This window comes from Stegastes partitus, unplaced genomic scaffold, assembly GCF_000690725.1.
Source record: "Stegastes partitus isolate 25-593 unplaced genomic scaffold, Stegastes_partitus-1.0.2 Scaffold1460, whole genome shotgun sequence".
Taxonomy (NCBI): domain Eukaryota; kingdom Metazoa; phylum Chordata; class Actinopteri; family Pomacentridae; genus Stegastes; species Stegastes partitus.
In genome coordinates, this window is record NW_007579191.1 from 3,612 (window position 1) to 14,471 (window position 10,860).

Below are 10,860 nucleotides of genomic sequence, written 5' to 3' on the forward strand. Positions count from 1 at the left end.
TCTAAGCTTTAATGAAAAGATGATTATATATTAATGAAAACATATTTATGGATAATTTGTTCCATTACTATCAGTAGATGCCCCTAAATCCTACACACTGGTCCTTTAGAGTTTAGTTAGAGTTTATTTAGCATGCTGTTTTTTTTATTTTTCTTAAAACAAATCCCAGTTTGTAACACAGTAACAAACAAAACATGGCTGCATTTCCAGTTGGCAGTTCATTGATTTACCTTGTACGAGATTCAGGCTATAAATACTTATTAGTTACTGTGGATTTGAGGACTAGTACATTTTAAATTCAATTCATTAGCGTGTGATTTAAAGGTGTTCAAGACTTCAGGAGCAGCCACTTTTCTGCAAGTATGGTTTTTTTAACCACTCATGTACTGAGAACATCAAAGTGTCTCTGACACCACAGGTGAACTTCCACCCACATGTCCCTCTCATTTCTATGGAAACACCGTTTCCTTTGACAGTATAGCTTCGTCTTGTTCTCCTCACCTGTTGGTGTCAGCGTCAACGTTCCACTGGTCCTCTTTGGGGCCGATGATGAGGTACTGGGAGCCCTGCTTCAGGCTGAGTCCATCTCTGCAGCCTCCATGAGACATGAAAATCCTCTTCTGACCCACCTCCACTCCAGCTTCCACACCTGGACAGTGGAACAAAAGAGATATGAGATCCTTCATAACTTTTTTTGCATAAATCCACAACAAACCCCAAGAAACAAGTGTGACTTTGGGCCAAGCTGATCGGATTCTGTTTCTAATGAGCAGAAAACAATGTCATGGGCCTGAGTATTCGTCTCTCATGATTGCTGATGTTGTTTTAAGACAGTTTCTCCCATAAAGAAGGAAATTAAAGAGCAAAAATAAGGTGCTTTTTCTTGAACATATTATATATTAGCATAACCTTAAAATAAACTGTTGGTTATTTTCTGATTCTAAAAATCCTTGTTAGAATGTACTAATGTACTGCTGTTTGTTGTGAATTTTTAATGTTATTTTTTGGGCTTTTTTCACCTGCCTATATTGCAGGTAAGTGGAGACGGAGACAGGAAAGCAGGGAGAAGAGAGAAAGACATGCAGCAAATGGCCGTGGGTCAGACTTGAACCACGGCTGCTGTTTATGGGTCGCCCGCTTAACCCGTTGAGCTAGCGAGGCCTGTTTGTTGTGAATTTTGACAATGTGCAAGCTAGGAACTAATAAACAGGGTCACCAGCGGCTGAAAAGAGTGCACAGTTTGTTATTCTTGCATGGCTTTGACTGAAAAAACCGAGAGGTGACACAATGAATACAGTGACGAGCCTCTGCAGGAAGCATGAGCCCATGTGCATGTGAGAGAGAAAAGGAGAGTCGTCACTGGGACTCACCCAGTTTGATCACTTGCGTTATCTCCATCTCATATTTGTCGTAGTAACTCTGGCTGACACTCAGAACCTTCACCTGGAAAACTGAAGCACAGCAACAACCTTGGGCATCACATTCTGATGAACTCAAATTCCTTTAAATGCCAATAATATTATACATTTCTGTATTACGGTTATACTAATACTATACTGTCACCTTATACCAATAATAAATACTGCAATAAATATTCTTGTTATGACCACTGTCAACTTGTAAACATCCTGTCACAGCTGTTTTGTGAAATACTGAAGAGAACACTTTCTCTGTGTAGCGTACCAATGTCATCCTCTCATTTACGCTACTGTGATCAATCAACACATAATAATCAGAATGTTGCAATCCTGTATGACATTTTTACCATCACATGCAATGATAGCAAAAGCAAAGGCGGTCGAGCTTTCCAAAAAGCCACTGATGCCCTGTAGGGCTCATTTAACACCAAAACAATTGAACTTTTATTGTTCAAGTGCTGCTCGTGACAGAATGCATAATGTCCTATTTTCCTTTAGAAAAGTTTAAAAATTAATATACACTCAAAAAATGGAGTTTATTACTTTAGCACAAGTACAACTTATGGCAGAGCTGCTGTTCTGGATTGGACGGGTGTAAACACTAAAGTGACCAGTGAGTGTACTGTCTATAGAAACTGTGCAGGGCAGGGGTGTCCAATCCAGGTCCTCGAGGGCCACAATCCTGCATGTTTTCCTTCTTCCAACACATCGGATTCAAATGATCAGGATCGCTATCAGGCTTCTGCAGAGCTTGATGACGAGCTCTGCAGAAGCTGATCATTTGAATCAGGTGTGCTGGAAGAGGGAAACATCTAAAACATGCTGGATTGTGGCCCTCGAGGTCCAGGATTGGACACCCCTGGTGTATGGGCAGTTTTGACCACTCGTAATTGAAACCATCCATCCAATCCAATCCTCACTGGGATCACGGGGGGCTGGAGTCTATCCCAGCTGACTTAGAGCAAAGGCAGGGGACACCCTACAGGTCTGTGAGGCAGCGATGCTAACCACCGACCACCTTGCAGCTAATTGAAACCATTCAAATTGTAATCACCCAATAAACATGAGGCTGCCTTTAGCCAACTTTCAGCTCAGTTCTGCTGTGTGTGTCCACGTTGTGAGCGTGTGACGGTGCATCGTACCGTGGTGTAAGCTCTTGCAGGCAAATGTTTCTCTTTCTTTGTTGGGGAAATTTTCACCGTCAGCTGTGGAGACGCAGCAGTCACCTGGAGATTATAGGAAAGTAAGCAAAAGCTGCACCACACACACACACACACACACACACACACATCCACGACACGCTGCTGCAGACACAAGTACAGGTTACCCTGCGTGCAGCGGCACACGTTGTCTCTGCAGATCTGAGTGAGCTCCTCGTTGTTCTCTTTGGGAGTGTAGGTACGACTGCAGCGGTGGTCTGTGACGAACACAGAGAGGAGGGACATGAAACTGAAAGTTGTAATAAGTTTGCATAATTACAATAACAATGAAACACACAATCCTCATGAGAAATGCTTGTGGTGAGGGCTACATTTGCACATTTTGTGTCATATTTGATTTTCAATGATGTTTGAGACGTTCTGGGAGTAACCAATTTTTTTTTGATGCAATATAATAATATTGTCTGCAACGGATCTCAACTGGACTAAGAGAGGAATGTCAGACTGAAGGTCGATCCACAATGACCGTACTCTACAGCTCATGTTGGGTTCCATAAAACACTAGCATCAGTAGATTTTTATGTCTAAACTTTTAAAGGGTAATCTGTTTCAGGTGATACTCTGGCTGTGTTTGCCCACCTGGGTTGTAATACTCATAGGCTGTAACCGAGGACGGCTGGAGGAGGCCGACTTTGAAGTTCTGCTGAAGCCGGAAGATCAGGATCTCTGGTTCTTTGTGAGAAACCTGAGAGGAGGAGAGGGCGGGATGATTTAGTCCAACAGATCACGGAGGCAGAAACATTAAATAATACTGATTTAGAAAGTCTTAGCTCTTGATTGTAGGGTTTGGTACCAATAAGCTGGTTTTGTGTAACAGCCTGGAACTTTATCAGATTGTTGACTATTTCAAAAAGTGTATTTACTCATCAGAAGATTATTTAGAAATCTGCTTCTTGGAAAAAGCACACAGATAATCTACAATAATGATAACGTACAACATACACTGTCGCCCACAAAGTTGGAATAATTTTTGGCTTTCAGACACATTCCTCTTTATATTTTTATTTCTATTCATCAGTAATCACTTCTGACCGGGTGCAGTGATCACATACTGAGTTCCAGTTACCAGGAGAAACCAATTCTGACTTTGGGATCTGACTGAAGAGTGGGACGTCCTGCCCGCTGACACCATCAACAAGCTGGTGGACAGTATGTCATGATGTCTTAACGCATTGATCCGTGTCAGGGGTGGCCAGACTCAATATTAGTGCCTGACTGACATTTAAAGAGTAATATATATTCTAATGCATGAAATCCCCTCAAATATGTGCTTCCTGTTAAATGACCAAGGTTGAAAATTTGAAACAAAACCCTTCATCCTATTGTTCAGTACCTCCAGTTTAGTTTAAGCCTGAATACACAGTTTGTAAAAGTTAACTGTGGTTTAATTTTTACTGTGATAGCTATTGTATGTATATTGTTAAATCAATAAAGTTTTGAGAAGATATGCATTTTATCTGTCAAGAATAAATCACATTCTCACAATCATTTTATGAGAAGAGGTTAAAAAAAAATCTGTTATTCCAACTTTATGGGCAACAGTGTACAATAGCAGCACCGTTTGGCTGCATTCGGATAAATCAGACTGTGGTGTACAGTGATGTTACCTTGAACAGGTGGATGATCAGGGAGCCTCTGTCACTCAGGTTGTCTACAATCTGGAAGTTACTGATGTAACGATCCACTGAGTTGGACAGCTGGACACACACATACACAGAATCAGTTAGCAACACCGGCCTGAACATGCGACCATCATCATAATAAAGTCAACTTCCTACAGACTTCTAATAAAAATATAAAATGTAATTTTTAAAGATAATTAAATACTCCATTAACGCACGCTTTCAGATTTTTCAGCACTAGTACTAGAAGGTGATTACCATCTCCAGGTCGGAGTTTTCTGGGGTGAATCCGGTGGGCAGACTGACATCAAGAATCACCATCCTGACATCTCTGGGTCCTAGAGCCCTGAGAAAGACAAAGAGAACAGCACTGACAATGGATACTGAACCCAAGAGGACATCAGTATAAGCTACAGTCACTCACCAGCTGACCAGCATGGCAGCATCAGCATTTCAAAATGATTTTTTTTAAAAATCCATCAAATGAAAAATGGAGCCGTAAGGAACTACCTGCAGCCACAAGTAGTGGACTAACAGATGGTACGTTCCCACAGAGCTCTGATCTCAGCATCATAGAGCCAGAAGACAATCTACAGAAAAACTGGGGCAAGTTCTCTGTTAACATGTTTGGAACTATCTACCTCCAAGGCCTTTGAAAACCTGTGTCTTGCCCTTTGTTTCAAGGTAAATGATATGAATAAACTGTTGATGGTCTAACATTCTGCACAGTCGTGTACATGAATAACAACAACTCACCTGACTTTGATGGTGATCTGGTAGGACTTTTCTACATCTGCTGGAGGCTTTTCTGGTACGGGACAGGAACAAAGCATTGTTTCATGTACACTTGGATCTATTATGTCGTATAGTTGACTGCATGTAACACTATATTATATGTAGTTATGCTACAGTATGCTATTAATAATGTATTCATTTGTTTTGAAACATCCCTGAAGGTGCTCGGTGTGTGTTGTGTTATGTATGTAAAATATATGTATTTTCAGGGTTTGTATGTGAGCCTTTTATAAATGCAATTTACTACATTTACTTATGCCAATAGTTTCAATGTTTTGCTTTAACTTGTCGCCCGTCTGTAAGGCGTCATGTAAAATATGTGAGACAGTGCGAGAATGTGATCTACCGCTGGATTCTTCAATAGTGACGTTGAGCTCAAAGTGCTGGCACGGCATTTTCTCATCCACCTCATGCAGCTGGTTGTAATGGGTCACAACCTATTTCACGTAAAAGGAAGGGACGCCATGTGTAAGAGGCACAGACAAGAGAGAGAGAGAGAGAAAAAAAAACACATTACAGTCAGGTACAGTGCTGCCCACTTAATGTCTTACCGCTTTATAGAATATCCTGTTTAAAATCATAAAATATCAAAGTCATCAGTGAATCATTTCCTGTATAACCTACAGTGTTTCCTCCAGGACTGTTTCCAGCAGCGGGGGCAGGCTGTCCGGGAGCCGTGGCGCCATAAACAAATGACATTTGACTTACAACCTATTCATTGAATGGCCAGTTGAAAATGGCTTTTTAAAGGCTGAATGTAATAATTAAAAGAATAAAAACTAAAACAATACAATTAAATAAATACAAATAATGTCATAATCCCGGTTTTTGAAATTCCCCGAAATTGATTCCAGGACTAACTTTTGCCCGTGTAAAGTCACGGTTGGCCGATCGTTACGGCTCATGGGCCGAGCGTCGGTCACGCGTGGCAGATTATCACACCGTGATAATGGACGTGGAAGGCAATGTGTTTGTCGATTACCTGCTCACCTGAGATCTGCTTCACTGAGTTATTCACACAATGTTTGACATTAATTAGGACACCTCAAAGAGAATCGCATTGTTGCAGAGCATGTCGTCACTCAAAAACTGAACTGCTCAGCTGGTTAATCATGATAAGTTAATCCTCTGTTTACCCTCTGATTAAAGGAAATAACTTTTATTGATGGGGTGGCTTTTCGTACCGACAAAGGTAAAATTTCACTGAAACAAAATCATAAAGCTCCATCTGAATAAACATTTCTTCATCTTGAAGCCCGCTGATTGGAATATGCCGGATAGAGTCAAAATTCCATCCTGGACTGAGGGTATGATAACAAATGGGCAGCACTGTATAGGCATTGTAGTCACAAACAAAGCCCTTAGAGATCTTTCTGAAATACATATAGAATGGATTGTTGAAGTTTCGGGCTGCAAGGTAGCTTGGTGGTTAGCACCATCGCCTCGCAGCAAGAAGGTTGCTGGTTCGTTTTCTGGTGAGGACACCCGGGATCTTTCTGCATGGAGTTTGCATGTTCTCTCGATGCAGCGTGGGTTCTCCGGCTTCCTCCCACAAGGTCCAAAAACATGTTGAGGTTAATTGGTGATTCTAAATTGTCCGTAGGAGTGAATGTCAGTGTGCTTGGTTGTCTGTCTCTAAGTGTAGCCCTGTGATAGACTGGCGACCTGTCCAGGTGTCTCTTGCCTTCACCTTAAGTCAAATGGGATAGACTCCAGCCCCCCACGACCCTAGTGAGGATTAAGTGGTGTATAGATAATGGATGGATAGGTGTTGAAGTTTCAGAATGCCATCAAATTGAGAGTCTAATGAAGCCAGTGTTATTTCACACAATCATTCCTGTCATTCTACATTGATTCCATGTATGTATATGAAAAAAAAAAAAGTGACAGTACCTCTAGTATTCCCTGTCCATTTCCTCGAGCCTCTACTTCCAAATCAAGATTAGCAGGCAGCTGCGAACAGAAACACCAGAGAAGAAGACTGTTGGTGAAAATGCATGCAGAAAAACTGCATGAACTTGTCAAAATGTTCTCCAAACTCACTGTTTAATGTTATAAAAAGTCAACCGTACGCTGTGCTGAGTTTCTTTAACACGTGTGAACTGACATTCTGTAAAGGTGTCTCACCCTGGAAGAGCGAGCAGCATAGGCTGTCGTCGGATTAAAATGGTGGCGGATTTCCTTGCGTCCACTGATCCTGACGTCTACATCCAGACTGAGGTCATCAGGAGGGGGTTTGTGTATCAGGTACTCTGACAGCGCCTGGAGCACCACCATGGTGGACTATGAGAGGACAGAGGGGGAAAGCAGACTGAAGTGTGTTTCATTTGACACATTTTAAATAACGTTTCTCTCATCTTTCCTGAATGACTACATTGCCATTTACTTAATGCTATTTGTCAAACCAGACTGAGAGCTCTGAGACCACCATCTTTTAATTATCATTGAGTGAGTATAATAAAAATGAGCAAATTATGCCCGATGCCTTTCAGCTGATAAAATTCCCCTGCCGGTACCTGAGTGGAGCCGAAGCCTCCTCCTCTTCTTCTTTGGCTGTTCAGCCAATTGAAGGGTGCGGCAGCTTCCGTCATTCGTCCCCACTTGATCAGAGCCAGCAGGGCGTAGCCAGTCGCCTCCAGAGAGAACAAGTGGTTTTGCCTGTCAGGCCACTGTCTGAAACCTACAGGAGGGAGGAAGAATTACTGGGATATGTTGTGTAAGGTAATAAGAGAAGCAACACATTACACTGGTCTATACCCATTTTGGTGTCAACGTTTTTTGAGCTGATTTTGGACAATTGCAATGTGCTGAATCCAAATATTACGTTGGTTTTGCTCAATGAGGTCAAAATTTTGATTTGATGAAACATGCAATTTACTTGTATTTACCTCCACAAATGTTTACGCTCATCAACTTGTGGATCATTTAGCTCATGAAAAGGATTAGAAAATGAAATTTTTCCTCTAAAATCCGATTTCATATGAGAAATACTGAAATAAATCAATCGCTAATGTCAACAAATGTAATCGATTCAGTGGCAAAATCTGTTTTTTGAAATCGAGTTGGCATAAAAACCTGACCTGATACAGAAAAGCAGATGTCATTTTTGGCTTCAGCGTTGCAAAACTGTCCTAAATCAGTTAAAAAAATCCTAGACACCTTCAAAAAAGTATATATTTTTTTGTAACCCAGTGTTATTATTATCTGTTCTGAGGCCACACACATGAAAACATCACGACACTTAGAAGAAAACTTAAAACGTCACTATGCTTAAGTCTTCCACTTGCTGACCCTGCAAACCAGTTAAGATCCATGAACTTTGTGATGTGGAGCAACTGTGTTGGCCTCAAACAAATTGCCCAAATAAACAAAATGACCTCTGCTGGTTTCATCAGTCTGGTAAACTGTGACTCTCGCCTGTCTGAGGCGAAGAAAAGTACACTGTGACTTATATTAGATCCTGATCCATCCAGTCTCCATGTCGGGATCATTTATGATTACAAGTGATGCTGTTGTCCCACACGCGTTGACGTGCAGCAGCTTGCTCGATTTGGAGACACTCATATGGATCCTTCTGCTGACTGAGGCTGCAGGAAGTTTAATGAACTCAGAGGAAAGACTCCTAGAAACAGCTGGAAGCAACCAAGCTTCAGCTCCTGTTAATATTTTGTAAAAATCTAGATTACATTTATGATTGGCGATAGTCTCAATAAGCTCAGTTTGTGAAAGATGTGACACTGTCGAGCAAAATGAACAAGAAAGAGGTTTTGTGATCCTGGCCGTGTCTTTGGTTCCCTCTGTGACACTTTTAGAACAACATTGGCCTTGAAATGTGGAAAAGTCTTCCTTAAATAGCTTCAGACAACTTAAAGTATGTTTGTTGTGCATGCCCATTTGTTAACGCTGTTAATGCAGACTTGTGTCACGTTGAAAGCGACGTGGAAATGTTACAAGGCCGTTGCTATTTCCAGCTAAGCAATAGTGACTTTTACAGAACAGCGACCAGGATGCTAGTTCAGACATGAAGCCGACACGTTCCGATGCAGTCAGATGAACTGACAGGAGTGCACATCTGAAAGGGGCTTCATTCAACAGTGTTAGTAAATGTCACTGACCTGCGCAACACAGATGATTGGTCTGCGGCAAATTTATTATGAAATAGTTTATCTAACTCCTCTGTTAATTCTTGTGTATCAGACCTCAAAAATTAAAAAATTTGACATTTGAAATCAAAAAAGGAATTGCACCAAAATAATAATAATAATAAAAAAAAAAACACTGAATGAGGATTTTAAGCAACTTAAAGGGATACTTTGACATGTTAGGAAGATACACCAGTTTGCTTTAATGCCAAGTCTCAGAAGAGGAAATGAATTCTGCTTTCGTGACTTTGCAGTAGGAATACAGCTCCCCCCAGAAAACAAAAAGTAAAAACTCAAAAGTTGTAGTTCAGTTTTTACAAATGAAACAAGGAATACCTGGAGCTGCGGCTCTGAGTAAATGCTGATGAAAGACGGGAGGCGCGCCGTGCAAAGCCAGTGCATAAGAGGCGATGGCCACCGTGTAGGGTCTCCTCCCCGGTTCGGTCAGAGCTCTCTTCAGGTATTCTGACGTCAAACGGATCGTTCGCTACAGCAGACAGGTAGGACAGATGACAGTGTTGATACAATTACTAATAATACCCCTTATCACAACACTACTACTACTAATGATAATAATAATGTACTTTTCAGGCAATAAAGCACAGAAGACTAAAGATAAGACAACTGCTAAACAAACAAAACTTTAGAAAACCATTATTACCTCCACATTCACGCCTGGACTGCTGCAGCGGATCCCCGCCTGCTTGGCCTCAGCGAGCGCGATGTGGACGAAGGCGGTCAGAGTTGTTGCTGCGTCATCGCCACGGAGACCGCCCTGGAGACACAGACAGAAAAGGGGGCTTTAATTAAACTCTGGAGAGCTTTCACACATCATGTCAAGTTTGTCTACCTCGGGCGCCCGGATAGCTCAACAGGTTGGGCGGGCGACCCATGAACCCATGATGCAGAGGTCGTGGGTTTGAGTCCGGCCCATGACCATTTAGTACAGGTCCTTCCCCCACGCTTCTCCCCATATTTCCTGTCTCACTTTCCACTATAAAAAAAGCCCAAACAAAAAAAATAAATTAAAAAGTTCGTCTACCTCAGCTTGTAATGTTCTGTGTTTCTCATAACGCCTTTAACAATGAACTTCAAACACCTGTTTAGTATCCAGTCTGGTGAGCATCACCGGCATAACTACAGACTTTATGATGTTGCATTAACTTAAAGTAAACTTTGTTTAAAGTAAAAAAAAAAAAACCAAGACAAAAAAACATACATTTCTAATTCTTTTACTTGATCATTTAATTTCCTTATTCAGCCTTTAAATGAATAATTGAATTTTTTAAAAGAAGTTTAGTTTTGATGTTGACGTTGTATCTTGGTTCTCTAATCTAATTAGTGGCTGTGGCTCAGGTGGTAGAGCGAGTCGGTCGATGATCGGAAAGTCGGCGGTTCGATTCCGCCCTGTAACCTGTTTGGATTGTTTGAGGTGGTGGTCGGAGGGGCAGAATGGCAGCCACGCCTCTGTCAGTCTGCCCCAGGGCAGCTGTGGCTACAATCGTAGCTACCACCACTGGAATGAATGTGTGTGAATAAATAATTGATGGTGTAAAGCGACTTTGAGTGTCTAGAAAAGCGCTATATAAATCTGATCAATTATTATTATTATTATTATTATTATTAACCCTTGGTTGCAGGGCCGGCTGGAGCCTGTCTCAGC

At 41.5% G+C, this 10,860-nt stretch overlaps 1 protein-coding gene across 1 annotated transcript in view; it reads right to left on the bottom strand.

Moving 5' to 3' along the window:
• Positions 1-10,860, bottom strand: part of c3b.2 (complement component c3b, tandem duplicate 2) — a 33,256-nt gene that overhangs the window by 2,899 nt on the left and 19,497 nt on the right. Inside the window, exons 30-43 of the mRNA XM_008299779.1 lie at positions 9,859-9,972; positions 9,534-9,684; positions 7,572-7,735; positions 7,183-7,338; positions 6,949-7,008; positions 5,402-5,492; positions 5,017-5,068; positions 4,519-4,606; positions 4,246-4,335; positions 3,218-3,323; positions 2,746-2,835; positions 2,561-2,644; positions 1,371-1,451; positions 502-649 (exon numbers count right to left, since the gene is read on the bottom strand). Coding sequence (XP_008298001.1) covers positions 502-649; positions 1,371-1,451; positions 2,561-2,644; positions 2,746-2,835; positions 3,218-3,323; positions 4,246-4,335; positions 4,519-4,606; positions 5,017-5,068; positions 5,402-5,492; positions 6,949-7,008; positions 7,183-7,338; positions 7,572-7,735; positions 9,534-9,684; positions 9,859-9,972 — 1,475 coding nt within the window. The remainder of the gene's footprint in view (positions 1-501; positions 650-1,370; positions 1,452-2,560; positions 2,645-2,745; positions 2,836-3,217; positions 3,324-4,245; positions 4,336-4,518; positions 4,607-5,016; positions 5,069-5,401; positions 5,493-6,948; positions 7,009-7,182; positions 7,339-7,571; positions 7,736-9,533; positions 9,685-9,858; positions 9,973-10,860) is intronic.